The sequence below is a fragment of the Electrona antarctica genome (genome assembly GCF_951216825.1).
Source record: "Electrona antarctica genome assembly, contig: scaffold_73, whole genome shotgun sequence".
NCBI classification, from domain to species: domain Eukaryota; kingdom Metazoa; phylum Chordata; class Actinopteri; order Myctophiformes; family Myctophidae; genus Electrona; species Electrona antarctica.
Genome location: NW_027638626.1, coordinates 580,338 through 607,298, shown reverse-complemented (window position 1 = coordinate 607,298; position 26,961 = coordinate 580,338). Strand labels below are relative to the sequence as shown.

The 26,961-nt window shown below is 51.6% G+C and overlaps 1 protein-coding gene across 3 annotated transcripts in view; it reads right to left on the bottom strand.

Moving 5' to 3' along the window:
• LOC306917891 (uncharacterized protein) overlaps window positions 1–26,961 on the bottom strand; it is a 46,174-nt gene that overhangs the window by 6,013 nt on the left and 13,200 nt on the right. The window contains exons 3-12 of one of the 3 annotated variants that reach the window (XM_079530784.1): window positions 26,619–26,710; window positions 25,822–25,880; window positions 23,274–23,378; window positions 19,924–20,247; window positions 18,292–18,411; window positions 11,429–11,609; window positions 10,987–11,279; window positions 10,519–10,614; window positions 9,985–10,103; window positions 4,676–6,569 (exon numbers count right to left, since the gene is read on the bottom strand). In XM_079530784.1, the coding sequence (XP_079386910.1) occupies window positions 4,700–6,569; window positions 9,985–10,103; window positions 10,519–10,614; window positions 10,987–11,279; window positions 11,429–11,609; window positions 18,292–18,411; window positions 19,924–20,247; window positions 23,274–23,378; window positions 25,822–25,880; window positions 26,619–26,710 (3,259 nt within the window). In that variant the 3' untranslated portion in view covers window positions 4,676–4,699. The remainder of the gene's footprint in view (window positions 1–4,675; window positions 6,570–9,984; window positions 10,104–10,518; window positions 10,615–10,986; window positions 11,280–11,428; window positions 11,610–18,291; window positions 18,412–19,923; window positions 20,248–23,273; window positions 23,379–25,821; window positions 25,881–26,618; window positions 26,711–26,961) is intronic. The other 2 variants (XM_079530785.1, XM_079530786.1) reach the window with 2 other exon arrangements.

The following is a 26,961-nucleotide window of genomic DNA, read 5'->3' as shown; positions in this document are numbered from 1 at the left end:
GGTAGAGTCGACTCAGCCCCCTCAGAGTTCGGTAGAGTCGACTCAGCCCCCTCAGAGTTCGGTAGAGTCGACTCAGCCCCCTCAGAGTTGGGTAGAGTCGACTCAGCCCCCTCAGAGTTCGGTAGAGTCGACTCAGCCCCCTCAGAGTTGGGTAGAGTCGACTCAGCCCTGTCAGAGTTGGGTAGAGTCGACTCAGCCCCCTCAGAGTTGGGTAGAGTCGACTCAGCCGCCTCAGAGTTGGGTAGAGTCGACTCAGCTCCGTCAGAGTTGGGTAGAGTCGACTCAGCCCCCTCAGAGTTGGGTAGAGTCGACTCAGCCGCCTCAGAGTTGGGTAGAGTCGACTCAGCTCCGTCAGAGTTCAGTAGAGTCGACTCAGCCCCCTCAGAGTTGGGTAGAGTCGACTCAGCTCCGTCAGAGTTCGGTAGAGTCGACTCAGCCCCCTCAGAGTTGGGTAGAGTCGACTCAGCCCCCTCAGAGTTGGGTAGAGTCGACTCAGCTCCGTCAGAGTTCAGTAGAGTCGACTCAGCCCCCTCAGAGTTGGGTAGAGTCGACTCAGCTCCGTCAGAGTTCGGTAGAGTCGACTCAGCCCCCTCAGAGTTGGGTAGAGTCGACTCAGCTCCGTCAGAGTTCAGTAGAGTCGACTCAGCCCCCTCAGAGTTGGGTAGAGTCGACTCAGCCCCCTCAGAGTTCGGTAGAGTCGACTCAGCCCCCTCAGAGTTGGGTAGAGTCGACTCAGCCCCCTCAGAGTTCGGTAGAGTCGACTCAGCCCCCTCAGAGTTGGGTAGAGTCGACTCAGCCCTGTCAGAGTTGGGTAGAGTCGACTCAGCCCCCTCAGAGTTGGGTAGAGTCGACTCAGCCGCCTCAGAGTTGGGTAGAGTCGACTCAGCTCCGTCAGAGTTGGGTAGAGTCGACTCAGCCCCCTCAGAGTTGGGTAGAGTCGACTCAGCCGCCTCAGAGTTGGGTAGAGTCGACTCAGCTCCGTCAGAGTTCAGTAGAGTCGACTCAGCCCCCTCAGAGTTGGGTAGAGTCGACTCAGCTCCGTCAGAGTTCAGTAGAGTTGACTCAGCCCCCTCAGAGTTGGGTAGAGTCGACTCAGCCCCCTCAGAGTTCGGTAGAGTCGACTCAGCCCCCTCAGAGTTCGGTAGAGTCGACTCAGCCCCCTCAGAGTTGGGTAGAGTCGACTCAGCCCCCTCAGAGTTCGGTAGAGTCGACTCAGCCCCCTCAGAGTTCGGTAGAGTCGACTCAGCTCCGTCAGAGTTCGGTAGAGTCGACTCAGCCCCCTCAGAGTTCGGTAGAGTCGACTCAGCCCCCTCAGAGTTCGGTAGAGTCGACTCAGCTCCGTCAGAGTTCGGTAGAGTCGACTCAGCCCCCTCAGAGTTCAGTAGAGTCGACTCAGCCCCCTCAGAGTTCGGTAGAGTCGACTCAGCCCCCTCAGAGTTGGGTAGAGTCGACTCAGCCCCATCAGAGTTAGGTAGAGTCGACTCAGCCCACTCAGAGTTCGGTAGAGTCGACTCAGCCCCGTCAGAGTTCGGTAGAGTCGACTCAGCCCCCTCAGAGTTCGGTAGAGTCGACTCAGCCCCCTCAGAGTTCGGTAGAGTCGACTCAGCCCCCTCAGAGTTGGGTAGAGTCGACTCAGCCCCCTCAGAGTTTGGTAGAGTCGACTCAGCCCCCTCAGAGTTCGGTAGAGTCGACTCAGCCCCCTCAGAGTTCGGTAGAGTCGACTCAGCCCCCTCAGAGTTGGGTAGAGTCGACTCAGCCCCCTCAGAGTTGGGTAGAGTCGACTCAGCCCCCTCAGAGTTGGGTAGAGTCGACTCAGCCCCCTCAGAGTTGGGTAGAGTCGACTCAGCCCCCTCAGAGTTCGGTAGAGTCGACTCAGCCCTGTCAGAGTTGGGTAGAGTCGACTCAGCCCCCTCAGAGTTGGGTAGAGTCGACTCAGCCCCCTCAGAGTTGGGTAGAGTCGACTCAGCCCCCTCAGAGTTCGGTAGAGTCGACTCAGCCCCCTCAGAGTTGGGTAGAGTCGACTCAGCCCCCTCAGAGTTGGGTAGAGTCGACTCAGCCCCCTCAGAGTTGGGTAGAGTCGACTCAGCCCCCTCAGAGTTGGGTAGAGTCGACTCAGCCCCCTCAGAGTTGGGTAGAGTCGACTCAGCCCCCTCAGAGTTGGGTAGAGTCGACTCAGCCCCCTCAGAGTTGGGTAGAGTCGACTCAGCCCCCTCAGAGTTCGGTAGAGTCGACTCAGCCCCCTCAGAGTTGGGTAGAGTCGACTCAGCTCCGTCAGAGTTCGGTAGAGTCGACTCAGCCCCCTCAGAGTTGGGTAGAGTCGACTCAGCCCCCTCAGAGTTCGGTAGAGTCGACTCAGCCCCCTCAGAGTTCGGTAGAGTCGACTCAGCCCCCTCAGAGTTGGGTAGAGTCGACTCAGCCCTGTCAGAGTTGGGTAGAGTCGACTCAGCCCCCTCAGAGTTGGGTAGAGTCGACTCAGCCCCCTCAGAGTTGGGTAGAGTCGACTCAGCCCCCTCAGAGTTGGGTAGAGTCGACTCAGCCCCCTCAGAGTTGGGTAGAGTCGACTCAGCCCTGTCAGAGTTGGGTAGAGTCGACTCAGCCCCCTCAGAGTTGGGTAGAGTCGACTCAGCCCCCTCAGAGTTGGGTAGAGTCGACTCAGCCCTGTCAGAGTTGGGTAGAGTCGACTCAGCCCCCTCAGAGTTGGGTAGAGTCGACTCAGCCCTGTCAGAGTTGGGTAGAGTCGACTCAGCCCCCTCAGAGTTGGGTAGAGTCGACTCAGCCCCCTCAGAGTTGGGTAGAGTCGACTCAGCTCCGTCAGAGTTGGGTAGAGTCGACTCAGCCCCCTCAGAGTTGGGTAGAGTCGACTCAGCCCCCTCAGAGTTGGGTAGAGTCGACTCAGCCCCCTCAGAGTTGGGTAGAGTCGACTCAGCTCCGTCAGAGTTCGGTAGAGTCGACTCAGCCCTGTCAGAGTTCGGTAGAGTCGACTCAGCCCCCTCAGAGTTCGGTAGAGTCGACTCAGCTCCGTCAGAGTTCGGTAGAGTCGACTCAGCCCCCTCAGAGTTGGGTAGAGTCGACTCAGCCCCGTCAGAGTTGGGTAGAGTCGACTCAGCCCCCTCAGAGTTCGGTAGAGTCGACTCAGCCCCCTCAGAGTTGGGTAGAGTCGACTCAGCCCCCTCAGAGTTGGGTAGAGTCGACTCAGCCCCCTCAGAGTTGGGTAGAGTCGACTCAGCCCCCTCAGAGTTGGGTAGAGTCGACTCAGCCCCCTCAGAGTTCGGTAGAGTCGACTCAGCCCCCTCAGAGTTGGGTAGAGTCGACTCAGCCCCCTCAGAGTTGGGTAGAGTCGACTCAGCCCCCTCAGAGTTGGGTAGAGTCGACTCAGCCCCCTCAGAGTTGGGTAGAGTCGACTCAGCCCCCTCAGAGTTGGGTAGAGTCGACTCAGCCCCCTCAGAGTTGGGTAGAGTCGACTCAGCCCCCTCAGAGTTGGGTAGAGTCGACTCAGCCCCCTCAGAGTTGGGTAGAGTCGACTCAGCCCCCTCAGAGTTGGGTAGAGTCGACTCAGCCCCCTCAGAGTTGGGTAGAGTCGACTCAGCCCCCTCAGAGTTCGGTAGAGTCGACTCAGCCCCCTCAATGTTGTAACACCGATAGCACAGGATCGTCAAACCCGATCTCTGACAGCGCGTTTGGGTGAGAATCATACGTCACCTTTTTGGGCGTGTGTTCCGTGGACTCGTTCACTGTGTGTTTCTCTGACTCGTTCACTGTGTGTTTCTCTGACTCGTTCACTGTGTGTTTCTCTGACTCGTTCACTGTGTGTTTCTCTGACTCGTTCACTGTGTGTTTCTCTGACTCGTTCACTGTGTGTTTCTCTGACTCGTTCACTGTGTGTTTCTCTGACTCGTTCACTGTGTGTTTCTCTGACTCGTTCACTGTGTGTTTCTCTGACTCGTTCACTGTGTGTTTCTCTGACTCGTTCACTGTGTGTTTCTCTGACTCGTTCACTGTGTGTTTCTCTGCAGGACAGAGAGATAAATACTAGAATAATAACATAATGGACTTCATTAGGGCTGTGAATCTTTGGGTGTCCCATGATTCGATTCAATTCCGATTCTTGGGGTCACGATTCGATTCAAAATAGTTTTTTTCCGATTCAACTCGATTCTCAATCCAAAAACGATTTTTTTAAAATTCAAAAGCATTTTTTTCCCCAGATTCAAAACGATTCTCTATTCAAAATGATTCTCGATTCAATACATAGGATTTCATCACAATCTACTCCAGCGTAGAGTGACTATACTCAATACTACAGTATACTACAGTATACTACAGTAACTGAAGTGACTATACTCAATACTACAGTAACTATTGACTATACTCAATACTACAGTAACTGAAGTGACTATACTCAATACTACAGTAACTATTGACTATACTCAATACTACAGTAACTTGAAAATGACTGTGATTAGGGGGAGCTTACATTTCATATCACAAACACCATGTAGTGAAAACTAACTGTAACCAGCAAAAAAAAAGAAATCGATTTGTGGAAATTATGAATCGATTTTGAATCGTTCATAACGGGAATTTTTTTTGACACCCCTAGACTGTATGTTTATAGATCTTTTCTGTGACTGCAAAAAAGACGATCTACAAGCTCAACGATATGTCGCATGCTCACTTTTCTTCTTCTGTGTTGGAGGACTCAGTGGGGGGGCGGGGGTCCCAGGCGGGGGGGGGCATCCACCACTTCTTCTGCGTCTTTCTCTCTTTTCTTCTTCTTCTTCTCCTCTCTTGTCGTGTGGTCTTCAGGTTCGTTGAGCTCCGACCCCTCCTTCTCCTTCTGCACCTCAGGAACCACAGAGACGCTGGCAGGTTCTTCTTCTGTGGTTTCCTCCTTCTTCTTCTTCTTTTTCTTCTTCTTCTGTGGTGTCTCCTCGCTCTTCTCCTGCGTTGGTTCTTCTTCTATGGTTTCCTTCTTCTTCTTCTTCTTTTTCTTCTGTGGTGTCTCCTCGCTCTTCTCCTGCGTTGGTTCTTCTTCTGTGGTTTTTCTCTCCTTCTTCTTCTTCTGTTTTGTCGTGTGGTCTTCAGGGTCCGTCTGTCCACCGTTGACCTCCGACCCCTCCCCCTCCTTCTTCTCCTTTCCTGTGTTGTTGTTGATACATTCTTCTTCTGTGGTTTCCTTCTTCTTCTTCTTCTTCTGTGGTGTCTCCTCGCTCTTCTCCTGCGTTGGTTCTTCTTCTGTGGTTTCCTTCTCCTCCTCCTTCTTCTTCTTCTTCTTCTTCTTCTGTGGTGTATCCTCGCTCTTCTCCTGCGTTGGTTCTTCTTCTGTGGTTTCCTTCTCCTCCTTCTTCTTCTTCTTCTTCTTCTTCTGTGGTGTGTGTTGGGTCGTCTCCTCCTGCACTGTGTAGATTACAGGTTCTTCTTCTATGGTTTCCTTCTTCTTCTTCTTCTTCTTCTTCTGTGGTGTCTCCTCGCTCTTCTCCTGCGTTGGTTCTTCTTCTGTGGTTTTTTTCTTCTTCTTCTTCTGTTTTGTCGTGTGGTCTTCAGGGTCCGTCTGTCCACCGTTGACCTCCGACCCCTCCCCCTCCTTCTCCTTTCCTGTGTTGTTGTTGATACATTCTTCTTCTGTGGTTTCCTTCTCCTCCTCCTTCTTCTGTGGTGTGTGTTGGGTCGTCTCCTCCTGCACTGTGTAGATTACAGGTTCTTCTTCTATGGTTTCCTTCTTCTTCTTCTTCTTCTGTGGTGTGTGTTGGGTCGTCTCCTCCTGCACTGTGTAGATTACAGGTTCTTCTTCTGTGGTTTCCTTCTTCTTCTTCTTCTTCTTCTGTGGTGTCTCCTCGTCCGTCTCCTGCGTTGGTGTTTCTCCTCCTCCTCGGCCGCCTGTCTTCCTCTTCCTCCTCTTCGTCGTCTCGTCACCCATGCCGTCCGGGAGGAGCAGGGCGGAGCTTCCAGCGGAGGGTGTAGAGGAGGGTGGGGGTAGGGGGGCTGGTTCAGGGGTGGAGGCGTCGGTTGCTGCTTGGTTCTTTTTCGCCCGACTCTTCTTGGGTTTGGCGGAGCTCGGAGGTGGTGTGGGTGGGGGGGGTGGGGGTAGGGAGGGTGCTTCAAGGGTGGGGGCTTCGGGTGTTTTTTTAGCCCTACTCTTCCTGGGTTTGGGTGTGGTTGTGGGAGGGGGTAGCGAGGGGGCAGACGGGGTGGGGGTTTCGGATGCAGAGGTTTTCTTCTTCCTGGGTTTGGGTGGGGTTGTGGGAGGTGTGGGTGGAGGTAGGGAGGGGACGGCAGGTGTTTTTTTCGCCCTACTCTTCCTGGGTTTGGGTGTGGTTGTGGGAGGGGGTAGGGAGGGTGTGGGAGGGGGTAGGGAGGGTGTGGGAGGGGGTAGGGAGGGGGCGTCAGGTGGTTTGGGGCTGGTTGTGGAGGCTGTGGACGACGGGGTTTCATCTTCCTTGGACGGAGTCTTTTTGGGCCTGGGTTTACTGGGTTTCCTGGGGGGTGGGGGGGAGGCGGAGGGTGCTGCCCCCTCGGGGGTGGGGTCGGGTGCAGGAGATTTCTTGGCGCGGCTCTTTCTGGGTTTAGGGCTGTCGACACACATGCAAAAAATATCAGATGACCATTAATTGGAACACAAACACACACAATGTTGATGGTGACGTAACTAAGGTGTAACTCACCAACTATAGTGGCCCTCTGGAGTGAGTGAGGAACTATAGTGGCCCTCTGGAGTGAGTGTGGAACTATAGTGGCCCTCTGGAATGAGTGTGGAACTATAGTGGCCCTCTGGAGTGAGTGAGGAACTATAGTGGCCCTCTGGAGTGAGTGTGGAACTATAGTGGCCCTCTGGAGTGAGTGTGGAACTATAGTGCTCTGGAGTGAGTGTGGAACTATAGTGGCCCTCTGGAGTGAGTGTGGAACTATAGTGCTCTGGAGTGAGTGTGGAACTATAGTGCTCTGGAGTGAGTGTGGAACTATAGTGGCCCTCTGGAGTGAGTGTGGAACTATAGTGGCCCTCTGGAGTGAGTGTGGAACTATAGTGGCCCTCTGGAGTGAGTGTGGAATTATAGTGGCCCTCTGGAGTGAGTGTGGAACTATAGCGGCCAACTGGAGTGAGTGTTGGACTATAGTGGCCCTCTGGAGTGAGTGTGGAACTATAGCGGCCCTCTGGAGTGAGTGTGGAACTATAGTGGCCCTCTGGAGTGAGTGTGTAACTATAGCGTCCCTCTGGAGTGAGTGTGGAACTATAGTGGCCCTCTGGAGTGAGTGTGGAACTATAGCGGCCCTCTGGAGTGAGTGTGGAACTATAGTGGCCCTCTGGAGTGAGTGTGGAAGTATAGCGGCCCTCTGGAGTGAGTGTGGAACTATAACAGCCCTCTGGAGTGAGTGTGGAACTATAGCGGCCCTCTGGAGTGAGTGTGGAACTATAGTGGCCCTCTGGAGTGAGTGTGGAACTATAGCGGCCCTCTGGAGTGAGTGTGGAACTATAGTGGTTCTGGAGTGAGTGTGGAATTATAGTGGCCCTCTGGAGTGAGTGTGGAACTATAGTGCTCTGGAGTGAGTGTGGAACTATAGTGGCCCTCTGGAGTGAGTGTGGAACTATAGTGCTCTGGAGTGAGTGTGGAACTATAGTGGCCCTCTGGAGTGAGTGTGGAACTATAGTGGCCCTCTGGAGTGAGTGTGGAACTATAGTGGCCCTCTGGAGTGAGTGTGGAACTATAGTGGCCCTCTGGAGTGAGTGTGGAACTATAGTGGCCCTCTGGAGTGAGTGTGGAACTATAGTGGCCCTCTGGAGTGAGTGTGGAACTATAGTGGTTCTGGAGTGAGTGTGGAATTATAGTGGCCCTCTGGAGTGAGTGTGGAACTATAGCGGCCCTCTGGAGTGAGTGTGGAACTATAGTGGCCCTCTGGAGTGAGTGTGGAACTATAGTGGCCCTCTGGAGTGAGTGTGGAACTATAGTGGCCCTCTGGAGTGAGTGTGGAACTATAGTGGCCCTCTGGAGTGAGTGTGGAACTATAGTGGCCCTCTAGAGTGAGTGTGGAACTAAAGTGGCCCTCTGGAGTGAGTGTGGAACTATAGTGGCCCTCTGGAGTGAGTGTGGAACTATAGTGGCCCTCTGGAGTGAGTGTGGAATTATAGTGGCCCTCTGGAGTGAGTGTGGAACTATAGCGGCCAACTGGAGTGAGTGTTGGACTATAGTGGCCCTCTGGAGTGAGTGTGGAACTATAGCGGCCCTCTGGAGTGAGTGTGGAACTATAGTGGCCCTCTGGAGTGAGTGTGTAACTATAGCGTCCCTCTGGAGTGAGTGTGGAACTATAGTGGCCCTCTGGAGTGAGTGTGGAACTATAGCGGCCCTCTGGAGTGAGTGTGGAACTATAGTGGCCCTCTGGAGTGAGTGTGGAACTATAGTGGCCCTCTGGAGTGAGTGTGGAACTATAGTGGCCCTCTGGAGTGAGTGTGGAACTATAGTGGCCCTCTGGAGTGAGTGTGGAACTATAGCGGCCCTCTGGAGTGAGTGTGGAACTATAGTGGTTCTGGAGTGAGTGTGGAATTATAGTGGCCCTCTGGAGTGAGTGTGGAACTATAGTGCTCTGGAGTGAGTGTGGAACTATAGTGGCCCTCTGGAGTGAGTGTGGAACTATAGTGCTCTGGAGTGAGTGTGGAACTATAGTGGCCCTCTGGAGTGAGTGTGGAACTATAGTGGCCCTCTGGAGTGAGTGTGGAACTATAGTGGCCCTCTGGAGTGAGTGTGGAACTATAGTTGCCCTCTGGAGTGAGTGTGGAACTATAGTGGCCCTCTGGAGTGAGTGTGGAACTATAGTGGCCCTCTGGAGTGAGTGTGGAACTATAGTGGCCCTCTGGAGTGAGTGTGGAACTATAGTGGCCCTCTGGAGTGAGTGTGGAACTATAGTGGTTCTGGAGTGAGTGTGGAACTATAGTGGCCCTCTGGAGTGAGTGTGGAACTATAGCGGCCCTCTGGAGTGAGTGTGGAACTATAGTGGCCCTCTGGAGTGAGTGTGGAACTATAGTGGCCCTCTAGAGTGAGTGTGGAACTATAGTGGCCCTCTGGAGTGAGTGTGGAACTATAGTGGCCCTCTGGAGTGAGTGTGGAACTATAGTGGCCCTCTGGAGTGAGTGTGGAACTATAGTGGTTCTCGAGTGAGTGTGGAACTATAGTGGCCCTCTGGAGTGAGTGTGGAACTATAGTGGCCCTCTGGAGTGAGTGTGGAACTATAGTGGCCCTCTGGAGTGAGTGTGGAACTATAGTATACTATAACTCCATCCTCAATGTCGTCAAAGTTGCCCACTGCTATAGAGCGTCGCAGTCCCGCCCCCTTTCATGACGACGCCAGGCCCAGTCCCGCCCCCTTTCATGACAACGCCAGGCCCAGTCCCGCCCCCTTTCATGACGACGCCAGGCCCAGTCCCGCCCCCTTTCATGACGACGCCAGGCCCAGGAAATAATTCCCAATGCATTTTTCCTCATAGACATTTAAAAAGGTATTTATTTAAAGACTGTTACGCCGCGGACAAAGCCAACTCAAGTCGTGACAACTCATGACAACAAACACAATATTTTGTACGACACAAAAGGTCAAAGGTAAATAAATACTTTTTGAAATGTCTATGAGGAAAATGAACGGGGATTAATTTCCTGGGCCCTGGTAGGGGCGGGACTCAGCCCTGATAGGGGGCGGTAAATGGTGCATTTATATAGCGCCTTTATCCAAGGCGCTTTACATAGATTGTGCATCAATTCACCCATTCACACACACATTCATACACCGATTGCGGCGGAAGCCATGCAAGGTACCAACCAGCACATCGGGAGCAATTTGGGGTTCAGTGTCTTGCCCAAGGACACTTCGACATGTAGACAGGAGGAGCCGGGATTCGAACCGCCGACCCATGGATCATTGGACGACCTGCTCTACCTCCTGAGCCACCTCCTGGGACTGCGGCGCTCTATATAGTGTCTACATAAAACTGTGAAGACCTACGTGGGTTTACTGGCCGCTGTCGCCTCACCGCTGCCCCCTGCTGGCACGCCCTTCTCCCCACAAACCAGAACTTTCTTCATGAGCCTTTTCTGGCGAGCTCGAGCGTTCCTGAACCAATACTGGAGAGGAGAGGGTTAATGGAGAGAGGAGAGGGTTAACACATTCAGACCGTAGGACGTGTAGAACCGTCATATCTAATCCATGTGGACGTGTACACACGCCATAGCGCTGTGAGGACGTGTACACACGCCATAGCGCTGTGAGGACGTGTACACACGCCATAGCGCCATAGCGTTATACATCACCATCAAAAGGATAAATGCAAGAAAGCCAACGGCTTATTTCCATTGCAGTCCCTTAGTTAAAAATGAAACACAGCAATGAATGTGTATGAGTGGCGTGTACTGTCCATGTGAGTGTTTTAGGAATGTGTTATATAATTATTATTATTTTAATTACACTCTAATTTACACTCCAATGTACACTCCAATTTACATTCTAATTTACACTCCAAACTGTATCTAATGAGTGTACCTGTACAGGTCGGAGGTCAAGCTCCAGCTCAGCTGCCACTTCCTGGACTGTGTTGGGATGAGGATGGTTGTGCTGCTCAAACAAACTCTGTAACACCTACGCGCACACGCGCACACGCACACACACACACACACACACACACACACACACACACACACACACACACACGTCCATTTAAACTCTAGACTAGAAATTATTAGTGCAGCAAAAACTAGAGGTCTCACTAATTAGCACACATTGTACTCCCTCTACCCAGACTGAAAACATCAATTTAACAAGGCCCACAGCACCCCCTGGTGGTCGCCCCAGGAACATACACCTGGTAACAAGGCCCACAGCACCCCCTGGTGGTCGCCCCAGGAACATACACCTGGTAACAAGGCCCACAGCACCCCTGGTGGTCGCCCCAGGAACATACACCTGGTAACAAGGCCCACAGCACCCCTGGTGGTCGCCCCAGGAACATACCTGCACCTGCTTCACGGTGAATTTGGTCCTGGCCTGTTTGACTGGCGTTCCACCACCGTCTCCAGCAGGTGGCGCTGCAGGCGAGGACACGGTGCTGCCACCACCGTCTCCACCAGGTGGCGCTACAGGCGAGGACACGGTGCTGCCACCACCGTCTCCAGCAGGTGGCGCTACAGGCGAGGACACGGTGCTGCCACCACCGTCTCCACCAGGTGGCGCTACAGGCGAGGACACGGTGCTGCCACCACTGTCTCCACCAGGTGGCGCTACATCGTCCTGCTCCTGGGCTCCTTCTGAAAGACGATAAGAGGAGGCTTTCCCATTGGTCCAGTTTTTATTTATTTATTTATATATAGACAGTCAGTCTCTCTCCCTCTCTCTCTCTCTCTCCCTCTCTCCCTCTCTCTCTCTCTCTCTCTCTCTCTCTCTCTCTCTCTCTCACCTGAAAGGTCCAGAAGCATCATCTTCCACTTCTCCACATCCAGGCTGCTGTCAGAGTCCGAGTCATCCCCCCCGGCCGTGGGACCGCCCGCCCCGGCCGTGGGAGCGGTCACTGGGGTCAGAGAGGTCTTTGTTCTCTTGGTCTTGACGGGTCTGTCTTCAGACTTCTTCCTTTTAGTCGCCTAAAACAAAGAGTTTATATTAGTCTTCCTTTGAGTCGCCACAGACAGCAGGACAACTGCTGTTGTCCTGCGACGGACGTCGCTGTGTGGGGTGAGTTTAGTGAATGATAAGGGGACGTCGCAGGACAACAGCAGTAGCTGTGTGTGTGGGGTGAGTTTAGTGAACGATAAGGGGACGTCGCAGGACAACAGCAGTAGCTGTGTGGGGTGAGTTTAGTGAACGATAAGGGGACGTCGCAGGACAACAGCAGTAGCTGTGTGGGGTGAGTTTAGTGAACGATAAGGGGACGTCGCAGGACAACAGCAGTAACTGTGTGGGGTGAGTTTAGTGAACGATAAGGGGACGTCGCAGGACAACAGCAGTAGCTGTGTGGGGTGAGTTTAGTGAATGATAAGGGGACGTCGCAGGACAACAGCAGTAGCTGTGTGGGGTGAGTTTAGTGAACGATAAGGGGACGTCACAGGACAACAGCAGTAGCTGTGTGGGGTGAGTTTAGTGAATGATAAGGGGACGTCGCAGGACAACAGCAGTAACTGTGTGGGGTGAGTTTAGTGAACGATAAGGGGACGTCACAGGACAACAGCAGTAGCTATGTGGGGTGAGTTTAGTGAACGATAAGGGGACGTCGCAGGACAACAGCAGTAGCTGTGTGGGGTGAGTTTAGTGAACGATAAGGGGACGTCACAGGACAACAGCAGTAGCTGTGTGTGTGGGGTGAGTTTAGTGAACGATAAGGGGACGTCGCAGGACAACAGCAGTAGCTGTGTGTGTGGGGTGAGTTTAGTGAACGATAAGGGGACGTCGCAGGACAACAGCAGTAGCTGTGTGGGGTGAGTTTAGTGAATGATAAGGGGACGTCACAGGACAACAGCAGTAGCTGTGTGTGTGGGGTGAGTTTAGTGAACGATAAGGGGACGTCGCAGGACAACAGCAGTAGCTGTGTGGGGTGAGTTTAGTGAATGATAAGGGGACGTCGCAGGACAACAGCAGTAGCTGTGTGGGGTGAGTTTAGTGAACGATAAGGGGACGTCACAGGACAACAGCAGTAGCTGTGTGTGTGGGGTGAGTTTAGTGAACGATAAGGGGACGTCGCAGGACAACAGCAGTAGCTGTGTGTGTGGGGTGAGTTTAGTGAACGATAAGGGGACGTCGCAGGACAACAGCAGTAGCTGTGTGGGGTGAGTTTAGTGAATGATAAGGGGACGTCGCAGGACAACAGCAGTAGCTGTGTGGGGTGAGTTTAGTGAATGATAAGGGGACGTCGCAGGACAACAGCAGTAGCTGTGTGGGGTGAGTTTAGTGAACGATAAGGGGACGTTGCAGGACAACAGCAGTAGCTGTGTGTGTGGGGTGAGTTTAGTGAACGATAAGGGGACGTCGCAGGACAACAGCAGTAGCTGTGTGTGTGGGGTGAGTTTAGTGAACGATAAGGGGACGTCGCAGGACAACAGCAGTAGCTGTGTGGGGTGAGTTTAGTGAATGATAAGGGGACTTCGCAGGACAACAGCAGTAGCTGTGTGGGGTGAGTTTAGTGAATTATAAGGGGACGTCGCAGGACAACAGCAGTAGCTGTGTGGGGTGAGTTTAGTGAACGATAAGGGGACGTCGCAGGACAACAGCAGTAGCTGTGTGGGGTGAGTTTAGTGAACGATAAGGGGACGTCGCAGGACAACAGCAGTAGCTGTGTGGGGTGAGTTTAGTGAACGATAAGGGGACGTCACAGGACAACAGCAGTAGCTGTGTGTGTGGGGTGAGTTTAGTGAACGATAAGGGGACGTCGCAGGACAACAGCAGTAGCTGTGTGTGTGGGGTGAGTTTAGTGAACGATAAGGGGACGTCGCAGGACAACAGCAGTAGCTGTGTGGGGTGAGTTTAGTGAATGATAAGGGGACGTCACAGGACAACAGCAGTAGCTGTGTGTGTGGGGTGAGTTTAGTGAACGATAAGGGGACGTCGCAGGACAACAGCAGTAGCTGTGTGGGGTGAGTTTAGTGAATGATAAGGGGACGTCGCAGGACAACAGCAGTAGCTGTGTGGGGTGAGTTTAGTGAACGATAAGGGGACGTCACAGGACAACAGCAGTAGCTGTGTGTGTGGGGTGAGTTTAGTGAACGATAAGGGGACGTCGCAGGACAACAGCAGTAGCTGTGTGTGTGGGGTGAGTTTAGTGAACGATAAGGGGACGTCGCAGGACAACAGCAGTAGCTGTGTGGGGTGAGTTTAGTGAATGATAAGGGGACGTCGCAGGACAACAGCAGTAGCTGTGTGGGGTGAGTTTAGTGAATGATAAGGGGACGTCGCAGGACAACAGCAGTAGCTGTGTGGGGTGAGTTTAGTGAACGATAAGGGGACGTTGCAGGACAACAGCAGTAGCTGTGTGTGTGGGGTGAGTTTAGTGAACGATAAGGGGACGTCGCAGGACAACAGCAGTAGCTGTGTGTGGGGTGAGTTTAGTGAACGATAAGGGGACGTCGCAGGACAACAGCAGTAGCTGTGTGGGGTGAGTTTAGTGAATGATAAGGGGACGTCGCAGGACAACAGCAGTAGCTGTGTGGGGTGAGTTTAGTGAATTATAAGGGGACGTCGCAGGACAACAGCAGTAGCTGTGTGGGGTGAGTTTAGTGAACGATAAGGGGACGTCGCAGGACAACAGCAGTAGCTGTGTGGGGTGAGTTTAGTGAACGATAAGGGGACGTCGCAGGACAACAGCAGTAGCTGTGTGGGGTGAGTTTAGTGAACGATAAGGGGACGTTGCAGGACAACAGCAGTAGCTGTGTGGGGTGAGTTTAGTGAATGATAAGGGGACGTCACAGGACAACAGCAGTAGCTGTGTGTGTGGGGTGAGTTTAGTGAACGATAAGGGGATGTCGCAGGACAACATCAGTAGCTGTGTGTGTGGGGTGAGTTTAGTGAAAGATAAGGGGACGTCGCAGGACAACAGCAGTAGCTGTGTGGGGTGAGTGTAGTGAACGATAAGGGGACGTCGCAGGACAACAGCAGTAGCTGTGTGGCATGAGTTTAGTGAATGATAAGGGGACGTCGCAGGACAACAGAAGTAGCTGTGTGTGGGGTGAGTTTAGTGAATGATAAGGGGACGTCACAGGACAACAGCAGTAGCTGTGTGTGTGGGGTGAGTTTAGTGAACGATAAGGGGACGTCACAGGACAACAGCAGTAGCTGTGTGTGTGGGGTGAGTTTAGTGAACGATAAGGGGACGTCGCAGGACAACAGCAGTAGCTGTGTGTGTGGGGTGAGTTTAGTGAACGATAAGGGGACGTCGCAGGACAACAGCAGTAGCTGTGTGGGGTGAGTTTAGTGAATGATAAGGGGACGTCACAGGACAACAGCAGTAGCTGTGTGTGTGGGGTGAGTTTAGTGAACGATAAGGGGACGTCGCAGGACAACAGCAGTAGCTGTGTGGGGTGAGTTTCGTGAATGATAAGGGGACGTCTCAGGACAACAGCAGTAGCTGTGTGGGGTGAGTTTAGTGAACGATAAGGGGACGTCACAGGACAACAGCAGTAGCTGTGTGTGTGGGGTGAGTTTAGTGAACGATAAGGGGACGTCGCAGGACAACAGCAGTAGCTGTGTGTGTGGGGTGAGTTTAGTGAACGATAAGGGGACGTCGCAGGACAACAGCAGTAGCTGTGTGGGGTGAGTTTAGTGAATGATAAGGGGACGTCGCAGGACAACAGCAGTAGCTGTGTGGGGTGAGTTTAGTGAATGATAAGGGGACGTCGCAGGACAACAGCAGTAGCTGTGTGGGGTGAGTTTAGTGAACGATAAGGGGACGTTGCAGGACAACAGCAGTAGCTGTGTGTGTGGGGTGAGTTTAGTGAACGATAAGGGGACGTCGCAGGACAACAGCAGTAGCTGTGTGTGGGGTGAGTTTAGTGAACGATAAGGGGACGTCGCAGGACAACAGCAGTAGCTGTGTGGGGTGAGTTTAGTGAATGATAAGGGGACGTCGCAGGACAACAGCAGTAGCTGTGTGGGGTGAGTTTAGTGAATTATAAGGGGACGTCGCAGGACAACAGCAGTAGCTGTGTGGGGTGAGTTTAGTGAACGATAAGGGGACGTCGCAGGACAACAGCAGTAGCTGTGTGGGGTGAGTTTAGTGAACGATAAGGGGACGTCGCAGGACAACAGCAGTAGCTGTGTGGGGTGAGTTTAGTGAACGATAAGGGGACGTTGCAGGACAACAGCAGTAGCTGTGTGGGGTGAGTTTAGTGAATGATAAGGGGACGTCACGGGACAACAGCAGTAGCTGTGTGTGTGGGGTGAGTTTAGTGAACGATAAGGGGATGTCGCAGGACAACATCAGTAGCTGTGTGTGTGGGGTGAGTTTAGTGAAAGATAAGGGGACGTCGCAGGACAACAGCAGTAGCTGTGTGGGGTGAGTGTAGTGAACGATAAGGGGACGTCGCAGGACAACAGCAGTAGCTGTGTGGCATGAGTTTAGTGAATGATAAGGGGACGTCGCAGGACAACAGAAGTAGCTGTGTGTGGGGTGAGTTTAGTGAATGATAAGGGGACGTCACAGGACAACAGCAGTAGCTGTGTGTGTGGGGTGAGTTTAGTGAACGATAAGGGGACGTCACAGGACAACAGCAGTAGCTGTGTGTGTGGGGTGAGTTTAGTGAACGATAAGGGGACGTCGCAGGACAACAGCAGTAGCTGTGTGTGTGGGGTGAGTTTAGTGAACGATAAGGGGACGTCGCAGGACAACAGCAGTAGCTGTGTGTGTGGGGTGAGTTTAGTGAATGATAAGGGGACGTCACAGGACAACAGCAGTAGCTGTGTGTGTGGGGTGAGTTTAGTGAACGATAAGGGGACGTCGCAGGACAACAGCAGTAGCTGTGTGGGGTGAGTTTAGTGAATGATAAGGGGACGTCGCAGGACAACAGCAGTAGCTGTGTGGGGTGAGTTTAGTGAACGATAAGGGGACGTCACAGGACAACAGCAGTAGCTGTGTGTGTGGGGTGAGTTTAGTGAACGATAAGGGGACGTCGCAGGACAACAGCAGTAGCTGTGTGTGTGGGGTGAGTTTAGTGAACGATAAGGGGACGTCGCAGGACAACAGCAGTAGCTGTGTGGGGTGAGTTTAGTGAATGATAAGGGGACGTCGCAGGACAACAGCAGTAGCTGTGTGGGGTGAGTTTAGTGAATGATAAGGGGACGTCGCAGGACAACAGCAGTAGCTGTGTGGGGTGAGTTTAGTGAACGATAAGGGGACGTTGCAGGACAACAGCAGTAGCTGTGTGTGTGGGGTGAGTTTAGTGAACGATAAGGGGACGTCGCAGGACAACAGCAGTAGCTGTGTGTGGGGTGAGTTTAGTGAACGATAAGGGGACGTCGCAGGACAACAGCAGTAGCTGTGTGGGGTGAGTTTAGTGAATGATAAGGGGACGTCGCAGGACAACAGCAGTAGCTGTGTGGGGTGAGTTTAGTGAATTATAAGGGGACGTCGCAGGACAACAGCAGTAGCTGTGTGGGGTGAGTTTAGTGAACGATAAGGGGACGTCGCAGGACAACAGCAGTAGCTGTGTGGGGTGAGTTTAGTGAACGATAAGGGGACGTCGCAGGACAACAGCAGTAGCTGTGTGGGGTGAGTTTAGTGAACGATAAGGGGACGTCGCAGGACAACAGCAGTAGCTGTGTGGGGTGAGTTTAGTGAACGATAAGGGGACGTTGCGGGACAACAGCAGTAGCTGTGTGGGGTGAGTTTAGTGAATGATAAGGGGACGTCACAGGACAACAGCAGTAGCTGTGTGTGTGGGGTGAGTTTAGTGAAAGATAAGGGGACGTCGCAGGACAACAGCAGTAGCTGTGTGGGGTGAGTGTAGTGAACGATAAGGGGACGTCGCAGGACAACAGCAGTAGCTGTGTGGCATGAGTTTAGTGAATGATAAGGGGACGTCGCAGGACAACAGAAGTAGCTGTGTGTGGGGTGAGTTTAGTGAATGATAAGGGGACGTCACAGGACAACAGCAGTAGCTGTGTGTGTGGGGTGAGTTTAGTGAACGATAAGGGGACGTCACAGGACAACAGCTACTGCTGTTGTCCTGCGACGTCCCCTTATCGTGGGGTGAGTTTAGTGAACGATAAGGGGACGTCGCAGGACAACAGCAGTAGCTGTGTGGGTTGAGTTTAGTGAACGATAAGGGGACGTCGCAGGACAACAGCAGTAGCTGTGTGGGGTGAGTTTAGTGAACGATAAGGGGACGTCGCAGGACAACAGCAGTAGCTGTGTGGGTTGAGTTTAGTGAACGATAAGGGGACGTCGCAGGACAACAGCAGTAGCTGTGTGTGTGGGGTGAGTTTAGTGAATGATAAGGGGACGTCGCAGGACAACAGCAGTAGCTGTGTGGGGTGAGTTTAGTGAACGATAAGGGGACGTCGCAGGACAACAGCAGTAGCTGTGTGGGGTGAGTTTAGTGAATGATAAGGGGACGTCGCAGGACAACAGCAGTAGCTGTGTGGGGTGAGTTTAGTGAATGATAAGGGGACGTCACAGGACAACAGCAGTAGCTGTGTGGGTGAGTTTAGTGAACGATAAGGGGACGTCGCAGGACAACAGCAGTAGCTGTGTGGGGTGAGTTTAGTGAATGATAAGGGGACGTTGCAGGACAACAGCAGTAGCTGTGTGGGGTGAGTTTAGTGAACTATAAGGACACATACCTTGGCTCTCTTCTTGGTGACGTCGTGTTTCTGGGGCGTTTGGGTGCTTTGGCTGCTCGTCTGATTGGCCACGCCCACCTTGGCTTTTGTGGGCGTGGCTTTTGGAAGCGATGATGTATCCTAACAGACACAGCGGACATTACAGATCAGAGAGTGTTTATATAAATTAAACTAGATTGTGTCCCTCGGGGAACAGGTCTCCACCAGGGCAGGTCAGGTTGTGGCCTCCTGGTGGCGCTATAATAGGACAGGTCTCCACCAGGGCAGGTCAGGTTGTGGCCTCCTGGTGGCGCTATAATAGGCTAATGTGAAAAGGGTGCCATTTCTTCTTACGCCTTGGATGGCAATTGGATGATTTGAGGCATTTTGTTCCAAAAATGTGTTTTGCGCAAAGCCTAGTAGGAAAGTCTGTGAAAGATTTCACGTAAATTGTTAAAACATACTCTCTCCCCATGCCTTCATGGTGGAGACAATAAAACATACTCTCTCCCCATGCCTTCATGGTGGAGACAATAAAACATACTCTCTCCCCATGCCTTCGGCCTGGTGGAGACAATAAAACATACTCTCTCCCCATGCCTTCGGCCTGGTGGAGACAATAAAACATACTCTCTCCCCATGCCTTCATGGTGGAGACAATAAAACATACTCTCTCCCCATGCCTTCGGCCTGGTGGAGACAATAAAACATACTCTCTCCCCATGCCTTCATGGTGGAGACAATAAAACATACTCTCTCCCCATGCCTTCATGGTGGAGACAATAAAACATACTCTCTCCCCATGCCTTCAGCCTGGTGGAGACAATAAAACATACTCTCTCCCCATGCCTTCGGCCTGGTGGAGACAATAAAACATACTCTCTCCCCATGCCTTCGGCCTGGTGGAGACAATAAAACATACTCTCTCCCCATGCCTTCATGGTGGAGACAATAAAACATACTCTCTCCCCATGCCTTCATGGTGGAGACAATAAAACATACTCTCTCCCCATGCCTTCATGGTGGAGACAATAAAACATACTCTCTCCCCATGCCTTCGGCCTGGTGGAGACAATAAAACATACTCTCTCCCCATGCCTTCATGGTGGAGACAATAAAACATACTCTCTCCCCATGCCTTCATGGTGGAGACAATAAAACATACTCTCTCAACATGCCTTCAGCCTGGTGGAGACAATAAAACATACCCTCTCCCCATGCCTTCGGCCTGGTGGAGACAATAAAACATACCCTTTCTGTGTGGAGTTTGCATGTTCTCCCGTGTCCCCTAGGGTAGGTACCCTCACAAAAACATGCCGTAATCCTGGTCTCTAAACTACCTCCCCTGGCCAGCCGGGACGCCTGATGGAGGGGAAAGGAACTGGTTGGAATAACGTGTTCCTTCCACACGCTACGTCCAACCAGGGAAACTCCCCCCTGTCAGGTGTAAAGGAGCAACTTGGACACTCATGCATGAAGGAAGCATGAGTTCAAGTCTGTTGCTCTCCCCAGGTTGGCGGAGGGTGTGTAGAGCCCAGGATTACATTAGATAATTGAAAAATGGGTTACAAAATCGTGGGATAAAAATTATAAAGAAAAAAAAAAACATACTCTCTCCCCATGCCTTCATGGTGGAGACAATAATAATGTTACCTCCTCTTCGCTGTCAGACGCAGTGTCACTGGAGTCCTCATAGGGGGCTGGTGGAAGGGGTTTAGGTTTGGGGGTCCGGGGCTTTGCTCCGGGGGTCCGGGGCTTCGCTCCAGGGGGGGTCCGGGGCTTTGCTCCGGGGGTCTGGGGCTTTGCTCCGGGGGTCCGGGGCTTGGCCTGGGGAGCTGCACCCTTCTTGGCCGGGGTGGAGGGGCTGGCGGGGGTGGAGGTGAGGACGGGTGAGAATCCATCCTCGGTGTCGGACGAGGCTGTGTCACTGGAGCTCTGATTGGCTGCAGCACTCAGCACGGCTGTGGCTACCTGAGCCTATGAGAGACAGGGATACAGGTTGCTCAGTGATGTCATATGCTACCTGAGCCAATGAGAGACAAGGAAACAGGTTGCTCAGTGATGTCAATAGGTTTTCAATTACAATTAGGGGTGGGTCCCAAACCTCAGGACCAAGTATGTACCCAACCGAACGTGCCCGGGTACCCATTACAATGACCCAACGTGCCTGGGTACCGGGTACCTGGGTATTGTAATGGGTACAGGGTACCCACTACAATGACCCAACGTCCCTGGGTACCGGGTACCTGGGTATTGTAATGGGTACAGGGTACCCACTACAATGACCCAACGTCCCTGGGTAACGGGTACCTGGGTATTGTAATGGGTACAGGGTACCCACTACAATGACCCAACGTGCCTGGGTACCGGGTACCGGGTACTGTAATGGGTACAGGGTACCCACTACAATGACCCAACGTCCCTGGGTACCTGGGTATTGTAATGGGTACAGGGTACCCATTACAATGACCCAACGTGCCTGGGTAACGGGTACCTGGGTATTGTAATGGGTACAGGGTACCCACTACAATGACCCAACGTCCCTGGGTACCTGGGTATTGTAATGGGTACAGGGTACCCATTACAATGACCCAACGTGCCTGGGTAACGGGTACCTGGGTATTGTAATGGGTACAGGGTACCCACTACAATGACCCAACGTGCCTGGGTACCGGGTACCTGGGTATTGTAATGGGTACAGGGTACCCACTACAATGACCCAACGTGCCTGGGTACCGGGTACTGTAATGGGTACAGGGTACCCACTACAATGACCCAACGTGCCTGGGTAACGGGTACCTGGGTATTGTAATGGGTACAGGGTACCCACTACAATGACCCAACGTGCCTGGGTACCGGGTACCTGGGTATTGTAATGGGTACAGGGTACCCACTACAATGACCCAACGTGCCTGGGTACCGGGTACCGGGTACTGTAATGGGTACAGGGTACCCACTACAATGACCCAACGTGCCTGGGTACCGGGTACCTGGGTATTGTAATGGGTACAGGGTACCCACTACAATGACCCAACGTTCCTGGGTACCGGGTATTGTAATGGGTACAGGGTACCCACTACAATGACCCAACGTCCCTGGGTACCTGGGTATTGTAATGGGTACAGGGTACCCATTACAATGACCCAACGTGCCTGGGTACCGGGTACCTGGGTATTGTAATGGGTACAGGGTACCCACTACAATGACCCAACGTCCCTGGGTACCTGGGTATTGTAATGGGTACCCTGTACCCATTACAATGACCCAACGTGCCTGGGTAACGGGTACCTGGGTACTGTAATGGGTACAGGGTACCCACTACAATGACCCAACGTCCCTGGGTACCTGGGTATTGTAATGGGTACAGGGTACCCATTACAATGACCCAACGTGCCTGGGTACCGGGTACCTGGGTATTGTAATGGGTACAGGGTACCCACTACAATGACCCAACGTGCCTGGGTACCGGGTACCTGGGTATTGTAATGGGTACAGGGTACCCATTACAATGACCCAACGTCCCTGGGTACCGGGTACCTGGGTATTGTAATGGGTACAGGGTACCCACTACAATGACCCAACGTGCCTGGGTAACGGGTACCTGGGTATTGTAATGGGTACAGGGTACCCACTACAATGACCCAACGTGCCTGGGTACCGGGTATTGTAATGGGTACAGGGTACCCACTACAATGACCCAACGTGCCTGGGTAACGGGTACCTGGGTATTGTAATGGGTACAGGGTACCCACTACAATGACCCAACGTTCCTGGGTACCGGGTATTGTAATGGGTACAGGGTACCCACTACAATGACCCAACGTGCCTGGGTACCGGGTACCTGGGTATTGTAATGGGTACCGGGTATTACAATAATTCAATTTCGGTTCTCTCTATCGGTTCCCACGGACACGCAGTCACACGATATTCATTTATTTTATTTTCTTAATAGACGTGCAGGGAACAGAGCTGATCTACAAGCCTACACTGCGTTGCATCAGCGACGCGTTGTGGGCTTGTGGCTTGCAGAGGCGGAGCTATCTCTCTGCATGGAGTTAGTTGTGGAGGAGTCTAGAGACAGAGACACGCTGTGCCTGGCACTGAAGCAGAGAAGCAACATCATTATTACAGTTTAGTTTAGTCTAGAGACAGTGACACGCTGTGCCTGGCACTGAAGCAGAGAAGCAACATCATTATTACAGTTTAGTTTAGAGACAGAGACAGAGACACGCGCTGTGCCTGGCACTGAAGCAGAGAAGCAACATCATTATTACAGTTTAGTTTAGTCTAGAGACAGAGACACGCGCTGTGCCTGGCACTGAAGCAACATCATTATTACAGTTTAGTTTAGAGACAGAGACAGAGACACGCGCTGTGCCTGGCACTGAAGCAGAGAAGCAACATCATTATTACAGTTTAGTTTAGTCTAGAGACAGAGACACGCGCTGTGCCTGGCACTGAAGCAACATCATTATTACAGTTTAGTTTAGTCTAGAGACTTCAGTCCTAGGGACCTAGGGCCCTAGGTCCCTAGGACCCTATTGTCCCTAGGTCCCTAGGACCCTATTGTCCCTAGGTCCCTAGGACCCTATTGTCCCTAGGTCCCTAGGACCATATTGTCCCTAAGGCCCTAGGTCCCTAGGACCATATTGTCCCTAGGGCCCTAGGTCCCTAGGACCATATTGTCCCTAGGGCCCTAGGTCCCTAGGACCCTATTGTCCCTAGGTCCCTAGGACCATATTGTCCCTAAGGCCCTAGGTCCCTAGGACCATATTGTCCCTAAGGCCCTAGGTCCCTAGGACCATATTGTCCCTAAGGCCCTAGGTCCCTAGGACCATATTGTCCCTAGGGCCCTAGGTCCCTAGGACCATATTGTCCCTAGGGCCCTAGGTCCCTAGGACCATATTGTCCTAGGGACAATATGGCCCTAGGGACAATAGGGTCCTAAAACTAAAAATCAGTTTTGCTGTGAAAATGAACACTGGTGTAACACTGCCACCTACTGTGTGAGAGGAGGATGGTTTCAGGGTGCCTTTGAGAGGCTTGACTCTGGTTGCACGTTGTCTTTTCTTCTGGGCTGGTTTAGATGCTGTGGTAACAACAGGACTCTGATGGACGACAACACACTGGTTTAGATGCTGTGGTAACAACAGGACTCTGATGGACGACAACACACTGGTTTAGATGCTGTGGTAACAACAGGACTCAGAGAGACGACAACACACTGGTTTAGATGCTGTGGTAACAACAGGACTCTGATGGACGACAACACACTGGTTTAGATGCTGTGGTAACAACAGGTCTCTGATGGACGACAACACACTGGTTTAGATGCTGTGGTAACAACAGGACTCTGATGGACGACAACACACTGGTTTAGATGCTGTGGTAACAACAGGACTCAGAGAGACGACAACACACTGGTTTAGATGCTGTGGTAACAACAGGACTCTGATGGACGACAACACACTGGTTTAGATGCTGTGGTAACAACAGGACTCAGAGAGAGACGACAACACACTGGTTTAGATGCTGTGGTAACAACAGGACTCAGAGAGACGACAACACACTGGTTTAGATGCTGTGGTAACAACAGGACTCTGATGGACGACAACACACTGGTTTAGATGCTGTGGTAACAACAGGACTCAGAGAGACGACAACACACTGGTTTAGATGCTGTGGTAACAACAGGACTCTGATGGACGACAACACACTGGTTTAGATGCTGTGGTAACAACAGGACTCAGAGAGAGACGACAACACACTGGTTTAGATGCTGTGGTAACAACAGGACTCAGAGAGACGACAACACACTGGTTTAGATGCTGTGGTAACAACAGGACTCTGATGGACGACAACACACTGGTGTAGATGCTGTGGTAACAACAGGACTCTGAGAGACGACAACACACTGGTTTAGATGCTGTGGTAACAACAGGACTCTGATGGACGACAACACACTGGTTTAGATGCTGTGGTAACAACAGGACTCAGAGAGACGACAACACACTGGTTTAGATGCTGTGGTAACAACAGGACTCTGATGGACGACAACACACTGGTTTAGATGCTGTGGTAACAACAGGACTCAGAGAGACGACAACACACTGGTTTAGATGCTGTGGTAACAACAGGACTCTGATGGACGACAACACACTGGTTTAGATGCTGTGGTAACAACAGGACTCTGAGAGAGACGACAACACACTGGTTTAGATGCTGTGGTAACAACAGGACTCTGATGGACGACAACACACTGGTTTAGATGCTGTGGTAACAACAGGACTCTGATGGACGACAACACACTGGTTTAGATGCTGTGGTAACAACAGGACTCTGATGGACGACAACACACTGGTTTAGATGCTGTGGTAACAACAGGACTCTGATGGACGACAACACACTGGTTTAGATGCTGTGGTAACAACAGGACTCTGATGGACGACAACACACTGGTTTAGATGCTGTGGTAACAACAGGACTCAGAGAGACGACAACACACTGGTTTAGATGCTGTGGTAACAACAGGACTCAGAGAGACGACAACACACTGGTTTAGATGCTGTGGTAACAACAGGACTCAGAGAGACGACAACACACTGGTGTAGATGCTGTGGTAACAACAGGACTCAGAGAGACGACAACACACTGGTTTAGATGCTGTGGTAACAACAGGACTCAGAGAGACGACAACACACTGGTTTAGATGCTGTGGTAACAACAGGACTCTGATGGACGACAACACACTGGTTTAGATGCTGTGGTAACAACAGGACTCAGAGAGACGACAACACACTGGTTTAGATGCTGTGGTAACAACAGGACTCAGAGAGACGACAACACACTGGTTTAGATGCTGTGGTAACAACAGGACTCAGAGAGACGACAACACACTGGTTTAGATGCTGTGGTAACAACAGGACTCTGATGGACGACAACACACTGGTTTAGATGCTGTGGTAACAACAGGACTCAGAGAGACGACAACACACTGGTTTAGATGCTGTGGTAACAACAGGACTCAGAGAGACGACAACACACTGGTTTAGATGCTGTGGTAACAACAGGACTCTGATGGACGACAACACACTGGTTTAGATGCTGTGGTAACAACAGGACTCAGAGAGACGACAACACACTGGTTTAGATGCTGTGGTAACAACAGGACTCTGATGGACGACAACACACTGGTTTAGATGCTTTGGTTTACAACCCTTCACACGTTCCATTATTTATTTATTCAGCATCTGAGCCACGGACCACCGTTTGATGACATTTAGGGTGCGTTCGGAAATGCGCCCCGGGAGTGCACTTGCCTATTAGTTTGCATTGCACAGTGCGCTATTTCCGAACGCGCCCTTAGCCTCTCAGACCACCATTTGATGACATTTAGCCTCTCAGACCCAAAACTAAAGAATATTTTGTCGTTGGATCAGATTTTGTCCACAATTCCATGCTGTATTGATGTTGGTACCATTAGGAGAGATAACATGATGGGCAACCCTTAGTTTTTATTTAGCTGCCAGGGGCAGGTGGGAGCAGACTAACCTGAGGGAGGAGACTCTGGCTGTCATCATCGCTTCCTGAACTTTGACCCTGAAGGGAAACTGAACAGAGAACATTATGAGACAATTTACAATTATCATGTAGGAAGACAGTGTAGCATCTCAGTAAACTATAGGATCATAGAATGCAGAGAGACAGTGTAGCGTCTCAGTAAACTATAGGATCATAGAATGCAGAGAGACAGTAAACTATAGGATCATAGAATGCAGAGAGACAGTAAACTATAGGATCATAGAATGCAGAGAGACAGTGTAGTGTCTCAGTAAACTATAGGATCATAGAATGCAGAGAGACAGTAAACTATAGGATCATAGAATGCAGAGAGACAGTGTAGCGTCTCAGTAAACTATAGGATCATAGAATGCAGAGAGACAGTAAACTATAGGATCATAGAATGCAGAGAGACAGTGTAGCGTCTCAGTAAACTATAGGATCATAGAATGCAGAGACAGTAAACTATAGGATCACAGAATGCAGAGAGACAGTAAACTATAGAATCATAGAATGCAGAGACAGTAAACTATAGGATCATAGAATGCAGAGACAGTAAACTATAGGATCATAGAATGCAGAGAGACAGTAAACTATAGGATCATAGAATGCAGAGACAGTATAGTATAGTATAGTATAGTATAGTATAGTATAGTATAGTATAGTATAGTGTATAGTATAGTATAGTATAGTACAGTACAGTACAGCACAGCACAGCACAGCACAGCACAGCACAGCACAGCACAGCACAGTACAGTATAGTATAGTATAGATATATATTTCATTACCAGGTCCATTGACGACCGCTGGTTGAGTCTCTTCAGAATCAGAGCTCTGCTCCGGGCTGCTGTCTGGATCCGGGTCCACATTTTCAGGCTTACTGACGAGGGAACAGAAAGCACACAGTAATGAAGCAGGTGTTGAGGTTTTTTTTCTTTTTTTTGTGCAGAAAACGGTAACAAAAAATCAAAAATGTGAAGTGAGTGGTGCAACTCCGTGTGGGGGTCCCCGCGTCCGAAACGGTTGAGAAATGACAGAGTTACTGTGTGGGGTTCCCTCTACTGTACTGTACTGTCACTGTACTGTACTGGCACACCCGAAATCACCATATACAGTTAATATGTGCTTGTG